Raw genomic sequence first — 18,457 nt, forward strand, 5'->3', positions numbered from 1 at the left:
CTAAAAATTCTCCAGTTCGGCGCCGCCGATCTACGGCGCTATTGAAATGCCCCGGCTACGAGTCTACTCAACAGCCATGCTCTCGGCTGCGTGCCTGTCAGCCGCCCAGAGCCCGTAGACAAAGCGCCCGTCCGTTCCCCTCCCCCTATCCTCCGAACCGTCCTGTGCTGTACAGTACCCCTCCCCCTGGCGGTGGCTGACATCTATGCTCTTACTGCTTACGGTTTCTCTAGAGCCTCATCTCATAGGGCGACCGAACACGGGGTAGAAAAGTAAGATACATTACTGTACGGAGAAATCCGTCTCCTCCCCATAATCCATCCATCCAGGGTAAATCGTAAATTAAATGTTCACCCACTAACCACTCTAGCGCACAGCCCCGATCGTGGCACGGGATGGCCGGTGCTCCATCGGCTCCCGGGTTACCATTTTACGCCGTCGCTGATAGATCACAGACAGGTTTGTCGCCTCGACGGACTAAGTTTATAGGCTAAGAGCTTGAGGCGAGTAGCGCGGGCAATAGTTGATTAGTAGCCCGCAGAATGGATTTTTGGGAAATGGGGCTCTTTGTTTCCCGCTCCGGATAACTCCATGCTGTGGGAAGTCACCACTCTCTGGAGTAGTCGATGATTCATATTGGAAACCGTAGTAACTGAGTATGCAGACTATAGTGTATGGAGAACGGAGTACTCCGTACTGCAATAGTCCAAATCCAAACCCGCATTAATCAAATCCCCAAGGTCAGTTCAATTGCTTTTTCCTTTCCCTCTTCCACTATCCTCTATACGGGGCACAGGCACACTGTACAGTTGACCTGGACGCTGTGATCTGTGATACAACGCCCGGCCAAAAAAGCAAAACACCCTTATCTTCGCGCCTTGTTGCCTCATTCCTCGGAACCCCTTTAAATAGTCTTCATTTTTTCCCACGCTGAATGCTGATCCCGCGGTTAGCTGTTAGCTGTCAACCGCGCACTGCAGGAGGGCGTCTGCATGGTTGACCCACGTAGTCCACTCCACGCCTTGTCAGTCGCTATCGTTTGTGCCACATTGATGCAGGAGGAGGTTAATCTGTAGCTCGTTCGGGATGAGATTACCTGTGGAACTTTTTGAAAAGTACAGTAGATCTCGTTGCTGGGGTTGCGGGTGGGACTCTATGAGTCCATATGGAGTATAAAGTCGAGAGTACTCCGTTGTGGACATGTGTTTGATTCGGGAACTTTTGTGTTGTATCTATTCCATTTGGCCATGCGGTGTCAGTCCCTGTGCATGATACCAGTAGATTCGATGCGTAGAGTATACTACGGAGGATACAGTACTCCGTACCTGCAGTAGCCATTGTAGAACGTGTGCTCGAATATTGATGCATCGCTGCCTTAGCTACATACTCAGCATAATTCATTGAAACACATCAGATTCCAACTCTCTACAAGTCCAGCTGTACCCCGTATACACATCCACATTTTCAAGCCCAGAGTTTGCTTTTCTCTATCTTTTCTTTTTCCAAGCCAACGCACATATGGATCCCCCATCCTCCATCTCTCCTATTTAATCCCGCCACGCTGTACAAATTGCTCCCGGCTACCCAGACAACGAGCCATCATCCAGACTCTCCACGGAACCGGGCTCGCGCATTCAAACCCACAGTACGCAATGGCATGGGCTCAGTAACTACAGTAACTGACGATCGCTTGATGGACTTTGAACTATTTAGTCCGGATTACATTTATGCCGTCTTGTCCATGCAAATGCCAGGCCTAGATCCTCGGACCGTTGTACATCCATGCTTACAATGCAGCAATTTACATACCCCTGAACACCTCTCACAAAGAACTTGTCAGATTACGAGGCGATGAGCTGCGGGTTTTGAGGAGATTCCTTTGGAAATATTGGAAAGACTGGAACTTGAAAGAACGAAAAAACATGTAATGACATGGTGAAAGATTGGAGGTTTGATCGGCTTCGTTTTTATGTGGTCGGGTTGATGGGGTTATGGTTGATGATGGGGGTACGAGGATGCCCGGCGGTTGAGGCGATTGATTTGGAGAGAAAAGTTTCATTTCAGGGCTGGTTGATAGGCTTGGGGCGTGAGATATATGGACTTATTTTTGGGTAGTTCGAGTGGCTTCATTCGAGGCATTCGTGGCTCAATCTGGGATTTTAGATCTGTGGATTATGTTGTGTGGTGTCATAGGGAGATTGAATATATATCGAGAATCTTAACATTCTGCTACTACATGTACATTGAATCTAGTAGCCAGTGGGATCAAGCCAGTGTATTTCTTTCGCTACAAGCACCGACAAAGAGGGCTGTTTTCTGTTCATATTCAACTCCATTATTCAACTTGGGCTGTGAAGATATGTCTTTGCTTAAAATCGATGTATAGATCCTCATGATAGTTATACCCGCAGACTTTCTACCAAGGCCCAAATGCCAAGCATTACCCAAAAGACCATAAAACTCATCTGTGAAAATAAGGTATACTATTTTGACATCTATTGTACTTTACCAATTTCAAATATCATTCTCTCACCGATTGAGCTTGCACTGGTGATACCACGCGAGAGTCTAAATTGATAAAGGACAGCTCTTATCAGCTTATCGGAACACGCTAACCCCAAACAGGCAATCGACTCCCAAATTTTCTGCGCCTCCACGAGCAATGCTACACGCTTCCCCAGCAAGGAGCACCAACTCAGCAGCTCCAATCTCAAAGCTGCAATTTTCAAGAGCCATAGCAGAAAGCTAATTGGCTTCCGATCTCCATACCACCAGAAAAAAAAAATGGGGTTCGACAGATACGCCACGAAAAAGCGCCGTCGCGAACCGTACAATGTCGACGTGAAGCTCGTCGAGATCTACGAGGATCTCGCCAGCGAAAAGGACGAGATTCGTCTGCGTGCTGCGCAGGGCCTTGTCTCACAGTTCACTCCCGATAAGAACCCGACCGATGAACAGATCAAGAAGACCCTTCAGCGGCTGTTCCGCGGACTATGCAGTAGCCGCAAGGCTGCTCGTATTGGATTCTCCATTGCGCTGACTGAGGCCCTGACTCAGATTTTCTCGGCTGAGAGGGAGTCGGCTGAGTTTGGGATTGCGGATGCGCTGAAGCTTTGGGAGTTGCAGTCCAACTCCACTGGCAGTGAGACTGGACAGGTGTGTTTCCTCAAAGCCGTGAATCCTAAGGCGATTGTGCTAATCTGAGATCTTTTTGGTTAATAGGAACAACGCGATCACCACTTTGGCCGCCTCTTCGGTGCGGAAGCAATTATCAAGTCCTCTATACTCTTCCAACCGTCTACCCCGTTCACCGAATGGACCAAGGTCCTCGATCTCATCTTCGAACTCGCTCACAAAAAGCCATGGTTGCGCGAGGAATGTGGTTGGATTCTCTACCGCTGTGTCTACGATCTCTCCGCGCGTAAGATGGACGATAAGTACGTCGAGGCTGCTGTCGAGCGTCTTTGCTCGCACGACCTGGCCCGCTCTCCGGAAGGTGTGGCTGTCTGGCTGGCCGCTAAGGACATGTTCCCCAAGGCTGATTTGCCGAGCAAGGTTTGGAAACACGATGACCCGCTGGACCCGAAGGAGCGCGGTAGTCTGTCGAAGATCATGAAGGAGTCATCTGCCGAGCAGACCGAGGGCGAGAACAAGGGAAACAAGTCGTCTGGAGTGTGGAACTCGAAGCTTCATTTCGCTTGGGATGCGGTCATTTCTCGCACCAGCGAAGTTCCCAAGGAGGGTAGCTCCAAGTCCAAGTCCAAGTCCAAGTCTGCACGTCTGAGTTTCGTTGACTTTTGGACCGAGGTTGTCGACAGTAAGTTTTCAACATGAGTTAGACCCCAAAACATTCCAGTACTAACTGTCTTGTCATCTAGATGGTCTGTTTGCCTCCTCATCCTCAGACGAGCGCAAGTTCTGGGGTTTCCTCCTCTTCAACAAAGTCCTGAACGAGGGCTCACCCCAGCAGGCGAACCACATTTTCACAAAGAACCTCGTCCGATGCCTGACGAACCAGCTCGCCGTGGAGGATCGCTACCTGCACCGGATGGCCGTCAAGGCTACCAAGGCAGTCCAGACTCGCGTGTCCAAGGAGCCCGGTTTCGCCGCAGCCGCAGTCCGTGGCCTGATGGGAACCAGCGAAATCGTCAACTTCGATCAAGCCACCAAGACCAAGACCATTGAGAAGATCGTGGCTGATGCCAACAGTGATGCTCTTATGGAGATCATTCCCGTGTTCGAGAAACTTATCCTGAACCCCGGCACTACCGAGGAGAAGGCTGCTGCGTCGAACCGCCAATTCGTTGCTGGTCTGTTGTTGTCTATCGTGCGTGCAAAGTCCGCTACTGGAAACAGTGACTCCGAAGAGGACTATCAATCGGTTCTCGAGCAGATCTTGTTCATCTTCGTGCGCTTTGCCTACTTCATGGACAGCGCGCCGAAGCCTGCATTGTCACAAGCGACCCAGGAGCTGTTGCGCAACCGAATCAATTCTTCCCTCAACAGTCTGCTTGCTTCTCAGAAGTATGCCGCCACAATTCCGTATGCTGTCGTGCGCCAGATCCGCGACGGTGCGAAGTCGCAGGAGCACGGCAAGTTCATTATCAACATCGATGATAAGCTACAGGACTCGGTCAAGGCTGCCTTCAAGTCATTGAAGAAGTTGTCCAGCAAGGTATGTCATTTGCAGCTACTCCCTTCCATTTTGTTCCCTGCTAATACGATTCTACAGGAGAAGAAGGGAGAGACCTCCAGTATCGCCGCTTTCAAGCTTCTTTACTCCTTGACCGTCTTGCAGGTGTACAGTGGTGATGCCGATGCTGTCTCTATGCTCGACGAGCTGGAGTTCTGCTATACCAAGTTCTTGGGAGAAGACTCCAAGACGAAGGATACTTCCGATGCCTCAGATGCTCTGGTTGAGATTCTCCTGAGCTTTGCCTCCAAGCAGTCGCAGCTGTTCCGCCGTATGAGCGAGCAAGTCTTCGGCGCTTTTGCTGACCAGGTCACTGAGAACGGCCTGGAGTCGTTGATTTCGGTACGTCCCAAACATTTACATAACCATTGTTCGTGGTCTAACCCTTCGTGCAGATTCTGGAAGCTAAGGAGAGCCTGGCTGGTCAACAGGAGATGTTCGAAGAGCAGGATGATGACGATGACGAGGAAGAGGACGACGACGAAGACGACGTTGAGATGATCGACGTCGACGATGAAGACAGCGACGTCGAAGTCGTCCTCGGCGGAGGCGCCTCCGACTCCTCCTCCTCAGAGGAAGAAGCAGACGAAGACAACGAAGAAGACGCCGCCGAAATAGCCGCCTTCGAAGCTAAGCTCGCCGCCGCACTAGGCACCCACCGCGCCGACGACGGCAAAGACTCTGACTCCGACTCAGACGCCGACATGAACGACGACGAAATGGATGAAGTCGACGAAAAACTCGCCAACGTCTTCCGTGCCCGCCACCAAGCCGCCTCTCAACACAAAGACAAGAAAGACGCGCGCGAGAACATGGTCAACTTCAAAAACCGCGTCCTCGACCTGCTAGAGATCTTCGTCAAGAAATGCCACTCCCGGCTCCTGGCCTTGGACCTACTCCTCCCCCTCCTCAGACTGACGCGCCGCTCGACCGTGAAGCAGATCGCCAACAAGGCCAACAGCGTTCTCCGCGAGTACACCAAGCTGTGCAAGGGTAATGCGCTGCCTACTATTGATAGCGAGGACGGTCCTGAGGCGATTTGGGAACTGTTGCGCGCTATTCACAAGGAGGCTAGTCATAGTGGCCCGCCTGCGCATGCGACGGCGTGTAGTCAGGCTTCGCTGCTTGTGGTTAAGGTGCTTGTTGGACAGGATAAGGCTGCGATTGCGGATGTGGTTGATGTTTATGCGGAGACGAGGAAGGCGCAGTTGATTAGCACTAAGTGTCATATTCAGCCGTCTTTCTTTACGGATTGGAATAACTGGTGTGTGTCGGCTAGTAAGCAGTTGAAGAATTGAGTGGACTGTGGCTAGGTAGCTGTTGGTGTATATAGTTGGTGTCTATTTTGGCACTTGTTATTCCCCAAAAATATGTGTTTTCATTTTCTATAAAAGGTCTTCTATTGGAAATGCTATCTAGATACCGCTAATATAAGGACTGCGATGAGCTTTCAAACAGAGTCCATTGAACTTGGCTTGATGGACCAAGTATCGTGGTGAACAGTATGTCTCTCACTTTCACTCCGCATAACATAAACTCTGCGACAGTAGAGACTTGGTCTACACTTTTTTAGTGTAGTACCTTTCAAGTCACTCAACGTGAGCGGCGGAGATATTTCAATCTGACTGCATTCCTTTCAAACTCCTAACCATCTCACGAAAAGCCACCGTCGAGTCCGCTGCAACTTCATCCCTCATACTAAAGATCTGTGGGTGTTTTACCAGCTTTTTCGCTAGCCACCAGTACTCCAACGCATGAACCATAAACCCCGACGGGCCCATCGATGAAAGCTGAAGCTCTGCATATTTCGAGTCCCATATGAGTTTCCATCTATCCAAAGCACGCTCCACAGGTTTAAAAGCTTCCGGGATGTTGATGATGGATGCTAGCGCTTGGAGGTCAAATAAAACGCAGTGAAGTGCTGGATGAAAGATCAGGTTAGTCATTATCAAGATGAATGGGTGCGGTCATCCTACCACTTAAGATAAGGAAAAGTCCAAAGAGACTGTCAATTTGTAAGTGCTCCACTTCCAGATTGAGTGGCTTATTATCCATCAAGCGTTGCACTACCGATCGAAGAGTCGGAGGTGCAGCTTGGGAGGTCTTTTTTACAAGAACATCGCTTGCTTCAGCTGGGTTGATCGCATCGAATATAGCGTCGTGTGTTGGCAAGCCAAACTCTGCTTCAAAAAGTCTTAGTTGAGGAGGCGAGTGATAAAAGATGACGCAATAGGCGTCAAGAAGACAAACCCACGCCATGAGCCTACATCTTTCATAAGTAAATAAAAATTGCATAGATGGATGGCATAACTAACCTCACAAGAGTCTCTTTGTGCGAACATTCCTCCAGGGTGGCAATTTTACCATCGAGAACGATATCATTGACAACTTTGGTGAGATCTAATAATCGAACCACAGATATCAAAGTCGGCAGCCTCTGGACCCGGATTCGTCTCTTTATTTCCACATCGTGCTGTGAGCCCTGTAGCTCGATGACCAGTATTGCCGCTTGGATAAGTTGTATGATTTCCTTAGAAATGACTGAATGTTTTTTCTGCCGTAAAAGTTGTTGGAACTCAGGTCCCTCAAAGATAAGGAACTCAACAACATGCAAATACCCATTGTAAGCTGAAGCATTCTCGGGGGAAGCATAAGTCAACCCGAAGAGTAACATAGCCAGGACGAGATACCGTGACGCAGTATTGACATTGAAAGAGGCCTTGTGGATGAAAGGATTGCTGCTGTATGCATATTGGAAGAATGCATTCACGAAACGCATGATACTGGCCTCCGAGACGAATGCACGGGCTCTCGTGCGGTCAGACTCGATATCCGAAGTGTAGGGGAGACGGGCCTGGCCAAGACAACGAAATAGCTCTTCGCTTGTTCTTGATAAGCTCGGGTAGTCGTCTAGTCCGTATAACAGGTCGGGATGTTGAGAAGTAGTGTCTAACGCAGACGGGTTTATGAAAGCGTGAAAGAGAAATGGCCACGTTTCTGTGAACTGGCCCGACAGGTTCGTGGCCTCGAAAAGATCATCCTCATGTTGCTCTGCTAATCGTCGGTGAAAGTCGTCGGGGCAGTTGAGAAGGAAGGAGATTGATATTCGCCGCTGAGAGCTTTGACGAGTTTTCACACATGATTCATTGGTTGCGGGGTCTGGCGGGTGCAACTCGGAAGTTCCTTGATCATAGGTGTCTTGACTGGTAACTTGCTGTTGCTTTACGCAACTGTATGAGCAATCTAGACCCTTGAACAGACAAGTCTCGCAGGGAGAGTCCCCATCACAAGCCACACGTCCGAGTGCGCATGTATCGCAGGCTTTGCGCTTCCTGCCGCGTTTTACCGGTCCAAGTGGTCGGTTATCTTTCTGCTTGCAAGTTTTCGAATGACGAAGCAGGACATCACTGAAGGGTAATATCAGTGAAAAAGAACAGATTTGAATCCATTTATAGGAGGATATACCTTCGGACAAACCGGCGATCACAAAATGTACACACGGCGGGTCTTTCAGAAGAGTCTGGAGCAGATATTGTCAGTTTTGGAGGTTTAAATCCAGGGAGCTTTGAGTCTCACGAGTTGCCTCGTGTCGTCGTAAATGACTTGAACTAGAGAATTGTCGAGCACATTGATGACATCGAAGCTCTCGCCTTGAGATTGAAGCAGACATGGTTGGGATTATATCGGAGGCGAAGAAAGGGAGAAGACGGAGAAATTGTCCCACGTTCACAAGATTCCAATGGTTTTGCCACATCGCGACCGTTTAACAGACCGGCCAGCCTTGCAATGAAGCGCAGATGAAGTCCTCAAGGACACAACAAGTTCCACTCCAGCAATTAGTTAGTTGATTTTTACTTACTTTGGAAAATGATCCATGTCAAGAATAATCCTCCTTTATCATTGGGACAAGTATAACCCACTCGAAAGATAGTCGGGAAAACCCACATGGTTCGGGGAAACCCACCTCGTGTAAGGGGAGTATATAACGACTCTTTTAAAGGAATTTTTCTTCAGAACTGTACTTCAGTTCAAACACTATCTTGGCCTATTCAGTGTCTCCACATCAGCCTTGTCAACTTTCTCAAGTCCAGTTCTCATTTTCTTCGAGCGGTGATACGCTCAACCAAGAGAAATGCCTCTGAAATCTTGTTCCGCGGCGCTTCATGGTAAGTATTATGATCTATGTATAGAGATCTAGTGACTTACTAACGCTTTGCTTTCGAGTGTCCTTTCGTGCGAGGAACTCGAATCCCCTGTTACACTCGCAGCGCTTTATATCGAGAAGCATCCTCGATAACCCGAATCAACAGCGACAGCAATCAACATCCAAAGTAATCGAGGCCCGCGAGTCGTTAAAGAAACAATTTCCAGGATCCAAGACTGCCATATCAACCTCTCTAAAGTCCCCAAACAACACAGCAGAGCACGTCTTGTCAGTACCCATCCCCACGCACAACATCCCTCCACTCAAGACACTAACACAACCTTTTCACAACAGAACATCCTTCGACCAAATAGTAAACTGGGCCCGCCAAAGCTCCCTCTGGCCCCTAAGTTTCGGCCTCGCCTGCTGCGCCGTCGAAATGATGCAAGTCTCCATGCCACGCTACGACCAAGACAGATTAGGGATAATCTTCCGCGCATCCCCCCGACAAGCCGACGTGATGATCGTAGCCGGCACTGTAACCAACAAAATGGGCCCAGCACTTCGGCAGTGCTACGATCAGATGCCGGATCCAAAATGGGTTATTAGTATGGGCAGTTGTGCCAATGGGGGCGGCTATTATCATTATAGTTATAGTGTTGTTAGGGGTGTTGATCGGATTGTGCCGGTTGATGTGTATGTTCCTGGTTGTCCGCCGACGCCGGAGGCGTTTTTGTATGGTATTTTTCAGTTGCAGAAGAAGATGAGGAGGACTAGGGTTACGAGGATGTGGTATAGACGGTGATGGATGGATTGGAGTTCTTTGTGGATGGAGGTTGCGTGGGAATGGTTTCTAATTTGTTGATCTTTATCCTGGTTCTTCTTCAATTAGATGGGCACTTTCATTGTTTAAACCGTCGTAAGAAGAATTTGAGTGATAGTTCCCCCGGGAAATGATAAATTTGGACTACCACTTCGTGCTTTGCCGGTTGGTCCAACCAGGATAGCCATGCTCGGTACAGGGGCTCCCGAGAGAGAATATCATACTTCCGTCTTGGTTCAGACTCGATTCCTGCAAAGCATAGCCTTCTCGTTCAATCTCCACGAGACCCATCCTTTACATTCCCAAAAAGTATCCAAGTAGCAAAATACCGTCTTTCAATTTCCCCTCCAATAAACCAATTCAAAAACCAGTAACATACCGATGTTGATTTGTCTCTTCAAGTACCTCCAACTTCATCCCCACCTCCACGAGCCCCTCACTCCTCGGTGCAGCCAACATCCCAAAACAAGGCTTATACTTGATCCCCTCATCCACCCGACGATACGAAACCAGCGTATCCCAGGGTTGTTTCTTATGTTTCACCGCCGTATCCGGGTCTACATTTGGTACTTGGCAGCGTGCACAGCGGGCGACGATGTCCAAATCGAGCGGTGGATGGTTAACCTTTTGTTTAGAGATACCGGTACCGCTGGTATCTGAGACGGTCTTCTTGGTTGAAGTGCAGGTGCGAATGCGAACAGTCTTCCACGAATCCTCGACCCAGGGCGTTTCACCGCGAACAATAATATTCGGTCTGAATCGCTCAACGGTAATAGGATCGACGTCTATACGACGAAGTCGAGTATTCAATTCAGCCAGTGATGCCTCCGAAGCAATCAGAATGGGGAACACGTCCGGGAAGCCTATGCTCTGGACACGACCCAGTAGCTTCGGCGCGCCATTTCCTTTCAGCACGCGCGGCGTAGGACCCTTGTACACCAGCGCGACAGCACGGCCCATGAACTCTGAAAAGGGGGCATTGATAGCATCGCTGTAGATATATCCGTCTGTATCATTATCCCAGATTTTGACTGATGCCACGACAGTGTTGATCTCCAGCCACTCCGGTGATGGATGAGATGGGATTCTGACAGTGGTGACAGCATGCTTCTTATCGGTGCTTTTGCTTTCAGTCTTGGATGGATTAGGAATGGTAATCACCAATTCACTTCCATCAGCACTTAACCCTGTCCCGATACGAGTCATATCGGGGATTTGACGAATAGTCAGAAACTCGTTTGTGGACGCATCAACCAGCATCCAGCGCCGATCAAGATCGAGACCGTGTTCTTTGAGGATGGTAGATTGGACCTCGAAGCCTCGGCAGGACTTAATGGGGTACATGCGTAAGGAGACGATTTCACTGGATTGGCGGCGCCAGTGCCAGTGCCAGAGGTTGTTGAGGCGTGAGGAGGAGTGTTTGGTCCATCCCTTCAATTGGGGGATCAGGATGAGTGGTAGTAGAAGGAGGAGGACTCCTAGGATTAGGGCTATGAGTGGTGGGGTTGGATGTATATCCAGCATGATTTTGGTTTAGGTGTGTGTGTGTGGGGGGGTGTTGGATGGAGTGGGAGAATGTAGGAATGAGATTTGGAAATATACTTGGAGTCATCGGCTTATTACCTCAGGTTTCCCCGAGGTACGGAGTATAGTTCTGTGTCTTACTGGAAATTTTCGAATATTTCGTAGATGACCAGTTAACGGATGTATTTATCTGTATTTTATGAAAGAATTGGTTTTGGAGGTCTTTACGAGAGATTGATAAGCATCCGTTCTAGCCGTTTTGCCGATAAGGGCCGCCTTGGTGCCTGGCGGTAGATGATGTCGTATTCCATGACTCCATTTGAGCCGGGGTGAGATTACTTTGACTTGTATGAAAAATCAATTTTAACCTAGAGGCTTTCTGAGAAATTCAATATGGGTGAGCATGAGATATGAGGGATTGTCAATTTAGAGCTTTCAAGTCACAGGTCATTGCGGTTAGCATGTAACCTACGGTCACATGATCATCATACGAGGCTACATGATCATCATACGAGGCTACATGAACATCGATTGCGATCAATATTTACCATCTCGTGCGGGGATTACGTGCGCAGATGCTTAAATTATTGGGATGACTCAATACTTGACTGATATTCAAAGCCCTGCCGCGAACTCCCCCTTCTTTGTACTCGAGCCCTTTGCTCTATTATTTGACGGGCTTCTAAAGGCAAGAAAAATATACAGAGCAGTGAACATATACAATGACTATCTGCAGGGATGATGAAGATTCAAAATAAGCGACAGATAAAGTTATAAGTCATAAATTAAAACTATCAGAAAAGCACCATGCGCGCATCATATGCGAACGAACTAAGATAAACCCGAAAAGTACCATAACCCTGCTACAGATCCCAGTCTGCAACAGATGCAAAATCGAAAAAAAAAACATATCAGAAAAATACCTACATCAACGCAAGCGCTTCATGCCGAAAGGTCTCCGGGGGCAGCCTTACACCAGGGACATGCCCACACATACTTCACCCTGCTATACATGAAATATCAACGATCTTACTCAAAGATGGACTATCACGCAGAACTCTTCCTCTTCTCATCAATCCAGCAGGTAACCATAGTCTTAATCAGCGCGAGCGCAACCTTCCGTCCACGCTCAACATCCGCATCCTCCGAACCACCAGGAACATGCAAAAAGAGCACATTCCGATCCACACCCTGCCTCTTCGCCAACGAAAGACTCGTGTAGAAGATAAAGTCGCAGAGATAATGGCCCGGATCCTGCGAGACACGCAGATCCAAGTGCTCCGGTGTATAAGACTTCCATACATGCAGGAAATGGTCGTCCGGCGGGTAGGGCACGGTCACCCTAGTAGTAGTGGTGGTGGTGGTAGTAGTCAAGCCAGAGCTAAATGACTGGTTACTATTCTTAATATCATCTTCCGTCGCAAGACCCGGGACAAGAACAGGCGGAAGACCCATCTCGCGCCAGCGTTTCTCCCCGTCCTCGTATCCGTTTCGACCCTCGATATCGGTGATGTTGTAGTCGTCGCGGTGGGCGAGGGATTCGACCGAGTAGTAGGGTCGGGGCGAGGCGATGCCGATGTGGATGATTAGATCTGGTCGTCGTCCGTCGTGGGTGGCTGCGTATTCCTCCATGATTAGAGGGAGAGTTTCGCGTACGGTTGCGTATGCCACGGAGATGGGAGATGGGTGGACGTGGAGGGAGATGCGGCGTTCATCGTTGGTGTTATCGGTGGTTGGGTGTGAGAAGGTAAATGAGGGAGGAAGAGATGAGGCGATGAGAAAGGATGCGTTGACGAGATTGGTTTTGAAGGGCTGGATGGATGGGGTGGTGTGTTAGTCTTACGTTAGATCTTATCAGGGAATGAGATGCATAGGTGAATGGATGGGATGGGATGGAAGACAGAGTGATGTGCTGCTGCTGCTCTCGGGATCGGAAACAGGAAAGATCCGGTTGTAGATCAGTTGTACATCAGTGGGTAGCAACTTACGCCAAATCCCGTTACCAGCACGGAGATCTCGTTGGGACCCTGCGGGGGCTGGGAGGGTTGGCCCACCGGGGAGGAGTCGGTGGATGGGACGACGGGGCCGTAATCTCCCATGGTGAGAGTGGAGAAGGGATAGATGTAGAGATGTGAGGTAATACAGAGAGTCGAGGATGAGCAACAGGGAGAGAGAGGAAGAGGGGACGAGGAACGAGGGTAAAGAGTCAAGAGTCAAGACAAGACTCACTGCGGGGAGTGGCTGGATGTAGGAATGCGGGGACTCGGTGCTGATTGGTGGGGTACACTGGGGAGCTCTGGAGTCCTGATAGTTAGACTTTGGGTTCTACGCACTTGGGGAGACTTTGAATGAGCTTGTTACCTAATGGTGATAAAAGGCACTAGTAGATAGTTAGCATGCATGGCCAGAGCTCGCTATATTATTAGGAGACACCTTAACTATAGTAAAATTATGGATGACTTTAAAGGTCAACGTCAGCATCTTAATTTGAAGAGACTGAACTACGATAATTATAACTCTATAATTTCCAGAATCTATAGTTTTGTACTCTCTTGATTGTATAGTATCTCCGACAAATGAATCTCTCACCTTAACTCGACCGTGTCTCACTCTGACATCGGTCGTGACACCTGAGAAGGTCTCGGTATCCTATCCGACCCGTCCCCTACAGTAATCGTCATTCCTCTTAGAGCGAGTATTCTGCGCACAGACATATTCTAAACAAGGGAGATCAAGCTAGCACCACCTTACCTCCAGCTTAATCCCTGATCTCTGATCTAACCCAAACCCCCAAATGACCACTGCGTATTAATCGTATTCACCCAGTGGATCCCCCCCCTGCCATCTTCTCTCGATTTGCCTAATCAGGCAGGGATCGATTCTGCACACCCTCGTTCTCGCATTCCTTTCTCTATGATCCCAGTACTCCTTTCCAGAAAAGGTTTAAGGTTAGCCCTGAGCCCGCCTCTGAGGGACAATCCTACTAGTTTCCATAAATGGTCTACTCTTCGGAGTCTCCCTTTTCGGAGCCCTACCCTAGAACCCTTAGTCTGACCCCCAATTGATCGACTCTCGGTTGGCCCAACTTCCGGCTGTGGCGCTGATGGGGTCACTGTCTCTAGGCTTCGGCTGGTCGACTCCCGAAAATCTAATGAATAATACTCACGATCTGATGTTTCTTATTCTAAGAGAGAGGGGAGGGTGGAATAATCCATAACATATTGGCTCTGACTGGCCCGAGCGCAAGCATGGTCCTTTTTCCTATAAAGTGCTTTTATCCGGCAGACTGGCGGGCAGGGTGAGCACTTTCCTCCAGAGTGTTTTGGTCCTGTCTTTCTGCTTGATCGTTTTCATTCTCATTCTCATTCTCCCGTCGGTGAATCCAAACCATCTTTTTCAAATTTCTTAGCTTCAAGCTGGCTGGTCATGGCTCTTCTAGCCGAACTTCTGGCCACACCCTACCTGGCCCAGGCTTTATGCGTGGCTGTCCTGGTGCTCTTCGTCTCCAGCTTCTGGCAGGATCTGACGGATGAGATCCCCTATAGCCGGATTCCATTAGTCGGGAAGAGATGGTGGGATCTGTCAAACAAAAAGGCCAAGGCACGGTTCACGGAGGCTGCGAGAGCTCTAATTGCAGAGGGATTCGCCAAGGTAAGACCGCTATTGGACTCTCCTCTGACAGATATTAAGGACTTAATGCTCACGGGTATGTATAGGGAACAAGCGTCTTCCAGGTCATGGCTACGACGCGCCCCCTCATCGTCTTGCATCCCAAATACGTCGACGAGATCAAAAGTCATCCCCACTTGGACTTTGAACTTGCCACGAAGAAGGTAGGTTACACCATCTTTGTCACATCAACCTCCCAAAACCTAAAAATGGACACGACACTGACCATCACTAGAACTTCTTCGAGGATCGAATTGCCGGTTTCGAGGCATTCCACCCCGCCGGTGCTTCGAGGGTAATCCTGGACACGGTGCGAATCAAGCTAACCCAAGCCCTCGGTATGCGAATCGATATATCTTCCTCGCTTGACCACCCTAACATCGACCAGGCTCATTGACAATCCCACTCTCCATCGAGTCGGCCGCGACATTGAAAGGGACCTTTCCCCCATCAAATGGTACAGTGTCGTCTCTGCCCACTAACACCACCTACCACAATGTTCATGCTGACTGGTTCCATCTCACAGAATGGACCACATACAACTTCTCCCAGAAAGTCCCATACATGATCGCCCGCCTCTCCACACTCGTCTTCATGGGCGAGTCCGTCTGCCGCGACCCAGCTTGGCTCGACGTGTCAGTCAATTACACAATCGACGCCTTCCTCGCCGCCCGCGCCCTGCGCATGTGGCCCTCCGTCCTCCGGCCGCTGGTCCACTGGTTCATGCCCAGCTGTCAAAAGCTACGACAGCACTTTGCCGTTGCGCGGGCTATCGTTGCTCGTGAAATTGAGAATCGCACCTTGGCTAAACAGGTCCAGCTTGGCTCTGGGGGTGCACCACGCCGCGCAGATGCGCTGGATTGGCTGGATGAACTTTCGACAGCGTATGGGTCTGTGTCTGATCAACCGCGTGAACAGGTTGGATTGGCGCTGGCGGCGATTCATACTACGTCTAATCTGTTGACGAATGTTGTGTATGATCTTGCGGCTTATCCGGAATATGTTGAGCCGTTGCGGGAGGAGATTAAGGCTGTTTTGATTGAGGATGGATCGTTGAAGAAGACTAGTTTGTTGAAGTTGAAGTTGTTGGATAGTGTGATTAAGGAGTCGCAGCGCATCAACCCTGTGAGCATAGGTATGTTTCTCCCATCCCGATGCATTCTCTATCTCGTATCCTCCCACTACCATTCTTCGTATCAAATCAACTTACCACTCCATCTTCTCCCACAGTATCAATGAACCGCGTCGCCCTATCCCCAATCCCCCTCTCAGACGGCACCCTAATCCCCGCCGGCGCCACAATCGCCGTATCCGCCCACATCAACGAAGACGACACCGTCTACCCCAACGCCTCATCATACGACGGCTTCCGCTTCTACAAGAAACGGCAGGAACCCGGCCACGAGCACAGACACCAGCTTGTCACGACGACGAGCGACAATTTTAGCTTCGGGCATGGACGCCATGCGTGTCCGGGGAGGTTCTTCGCCGCTAATGAGACGAAGATTCTGCTGGTGCATTTGTTGTTGAAGTATGATTGGAAGTTTAAGGATGTTCAAGGCAGGCCGAGGAATTTTGAGGTTGGGATCGAGAGTATTGCGGATCCGAGTGTTGAGTTGTTGTTTAGGGGGAGGGGGTGTGATGTTGATCTTAGGATGTTGGGGGAGGGTGTTTGAAAGAGGAGGGTTGGTGTGTTAGTTGTGGAATTCGGAGGGTAGAGTGATTCAAAAGTTCTTGATGGTGGTTGTGATGCAATTATGACTATTGATTATTATGCGAATGAGCTTATGTTGCTTGATAGCCCTTCGGACACAATTTATACTTCGCATGGTATCATTCAAGCATCCGCATATTCCGGTATAGCTCAGTGAACATATTCGTTCCGATAAACCCATATCCCTCTCCTAGTAAATCATCCTGATTTTTGTAAATCACCTGGTATATATCCTTGGAACCTACAAATACTAGAGGTTATCCCTGGTAGCTATAATTCCTCGGTCATACCTTGGTAGCTTCACGGCCCGTGACGACAGAGTTTCGGCATTGATCTGATCTGGCTACCACAGGGAAAGGCGGCTGTCAGGTTAAAATGGGATTCATTACCGAAGCGCATAATTGGTACTTAGTATAGAGATTTGTTTCTCAGGACTTTGAATGGAGATGACAGAAGTTCGAGGTCGAGGAGTCCATGAATGCTAGGCGGATATTAGCAGAGCATTGATTATTTTGTTAGGTACTTACTGTAGTGTAGTATGTACAATGTGCATAGTGAATGATGGTGGGAAGGGTCCCGCTGTGGCTACTTTTTCTTTATGGTTCAGTTCCACATGATCGAGATTGAGATGTTGTACTGTAGCACGGACACACGAGATAGTCCATACTCCTCATTGGGATATTAGCACACTATACAGACATTAGTATACCAGACTAAGGATATTTAATAGACTGAGTATACCAAAACCAAAAGTGAACATCCTGATAATAATTAACTGAATGATAGTCGGCATTATGACTCAGGCCAACAAATCAGGTACACACCATAGACGAGGACAACATCTCAAGCGGGACTCCGTCATCTCCCAAGTGGAGTGGAGCCACCCGCCCATCCATAATTAATTACACCTTGCTGTAAATCAGTATCCACAATACCATTATTACCACCATTACATCCACACCAACACGAACATTCATACCCGTCATAAACAGCGCGACACGCGACGCGTCTCTAAACGCGTTACCGCGTCTCCCGTCCCGAAAGAGTTATATTGCCTCCTCTCTCACAAGCTAGTGCGATTTCCCCTCCACGGGGGCGTTTCTTGTTGGTTCTGGGCCCGGGTGGAGTTCTGGGTTTTCTGTTCACCGCACAATTAAATGCGAAAGGGAATGGAATGGAAAAGTAAAAATGGAATTGGTGATTGATCGTCTGTGTAGATAGTGATTTTGATTTTTAAAGGAGCTACTCCTGGAATCTTGTTAGTATGCTAGCTTTGGATTAGTATTTCTTGGTGGTTGTAGTTTTGAGGAAGGAGTACTCCGTACATACTACTGTATAGAGGACAGTTCTAAGTTCCGAAAGCTATGGGCAGCTGCTCGTGCCTACCTTGTACCTACTATTGCCCACAGTCATGAGAGGTACCCGCCACTCTATTTTGCGCAAATGGTTTCCGTGACTTTTCCCCTCCTCCTAGGCCCTGGCACAAAGTCAAAGTCAAAACCTATGCAAAGGACATCACTAATGTACGTACTAAAGCTGATCACCCGACGCAGGCAGCGTGACCGTTCGCGGGAGGATCAGTTCTCTACGGTACTAGAGTTCTGCTTGGGGGGACTTTCAGGGCCCTTGCAGAGAGAGATCCACTAGGAAACTTGGAAAGACGTGATCTTGTACAGTCCCGGTGATCTCGGTTCAGGTCTATGATCGACCGTACAGAGAGCCTGAGAGGTTAGAGCTAGAGCCTATGGGCTTTGTTAAAGTAAATGGTGGTGGGCTCCATCGTGCCCTAGGTGTGAATTGGTATTGGGGTGGACTCCCAGCCCCCTCAATTATACCGTAGAAACTGTACATTGGAGGTACGGTGGAACACAAGATGGAGTACTGGAGCTA

The 18,457-nt window shown here is 49.0% G+C and overlaps 5 protein-coding genes across 5 annotated transcripts; 2 read left to right on the forward strand and 3 right to left on the reverse strand.

Annotated features, from left to right (window-relative positions):
• Window positions 1-2,690: 2,690 nt before the first annotated feature.
• N7473_011425 (DNA-directed DNA polymerase POL5) lies at window positions 2,691-6,068 on the forward strand. The gene is made up of 5 exons (XM_057157364.1): window positions 2,691-3,156; window positions 3,223-3,817; window positions 3,879-4,675; window positions 4,733-5,035; window positions 5,089-6,068. The coding sequence occupies exons 1-5, from the start codon at window positions 2,785-2,787 to the stop codon at window positions 5,989-5,991; spliced, it is 2,970 nt and encodes a 989-aa protein (XP_057003214.1). The 5' UTR covers window positions 2,691-2,784; the 3' UTR covers window positions 5,992-6,068.
• Window positions 6,069-6,309: 241 nt separating this feature from the next.
• N7473_011426 (uncharacterized protein) lies at window positions 6,310-8,098 on the reverse strand (the record flags this gene model as incomplete). Its single annotated transcript, XM_057157365.1, has 4 exons — window positions 6,310-6,614; window positions 6,670-6,956; window positions 7,009-7,923; window positions 8,040-8,098. 4 exons carry the CDS (start codon window positions 8,096-8,098, stop codon window positions 6,310-6,312), a joined length of 1,566 nt encoding a protein of 521 aa, XP_057003215.1.
• Window positions 8,099-10,020: 1,922 nt separating this feature from the next.
• On the reverse strand, window positions 10,021-11,184 carry N7473_011427 (MOSC domain-containing protein; the record flags this gene model as incomplete). The annotated part of the gene is made up of 1 exon (XM_057157366.1): window positions 10,021-11,184. One exon carries the CDS (start codon window positions 11,182-11,184, stop codon window positions 10,021-10,023), a length of 1,164 nt encoding a protein of 387 aa, XP_057003216.1.
• Window positions 11,185-12,231: 1,047 nt separating this feature from the next.
• N7473_011428 (putative pyroglutamyl peptidase type I) lies at window positions 12,232-13,283 on the reverse strand (the record flags this gene model as incomplete). Its single annotated transcript, XM_057157367.1, has 2 exons — window positions 12,232-12,996; window positions 13,173-13,283. The coding sequence occupies 2 exons, from the start codon at window positions 13,281-13,283 to the stop codon at window positions 12,232-12,234; spliced, it is 876 nt and encodes a 291-aa protein (XP_057003217.1).
• Window positions 13,284-14,610: 1,327 nt separating this feature from the next.
• N7473_011429 (cytochrome P450) lies at window positions 14,611-16,529 on the forward strand (the record flags this gene model as incomplete). Its single annotated transcript, XM_057157368.1, has 6 exons — window positions 14,611-14,835; window positions 14,901-15,017; window positions 15,089-15,191; window positions 15,242-15,310; window positions 15,380-15,988; window positions 16,084-16,529. 6 exons carry the CDS (start codon window positions 14,611-14,613, stop codon window positions 16,527-16,529), a joined length of 1,569 nt encoding a protein of 522 aa, XP_057003218.1.
• Window positions 16,530-18,457: the final 1,928 nt, after the last annotated feature.

Source organism: Penicillium subrubescens (assembly GCF_028828155.1).
Source record: "Penicillium subrubescens strain IBT 31985 chromosome Unknown utg000010l_segment0_segment0, whole genome shotgun sequence".
Taxonomy (NCBI): Eukaryota; Fungi; Ascomycota; class Eurotiomycetes; order Eurotiales; family Aspergillaceae; genus Penicillium; species Penicillium subrubescens.

What these genes read in the sequence shown, in the direction of transcription:
- N7473_011425 (XM_057157364.1), top strand. Translation starts at nt 2,785, where the DNA reads ATGGGGTTCGACAGATACGCCACGAAAAAGCGCCGTCGCGAACCGTAC. An exon ending in CTGGCAGTGAGACTGGACAG is followed by an intron (nt 3,157 to 3,222) that starts GTGTGTTTCCTC and finishes TTTGGTTAATAG; the next exon opens with GAACAACGCGATCACCACTT. An exon ending in GCCTGGAGTCGTTGATTTCG is followed by an intron (nt 5,036 to 5,088) that starts GTACGTCCCAAA and finishes CCCTTCGTGCAG; the next exon opens with ATTCTGGAAGCTAAGGAGAG.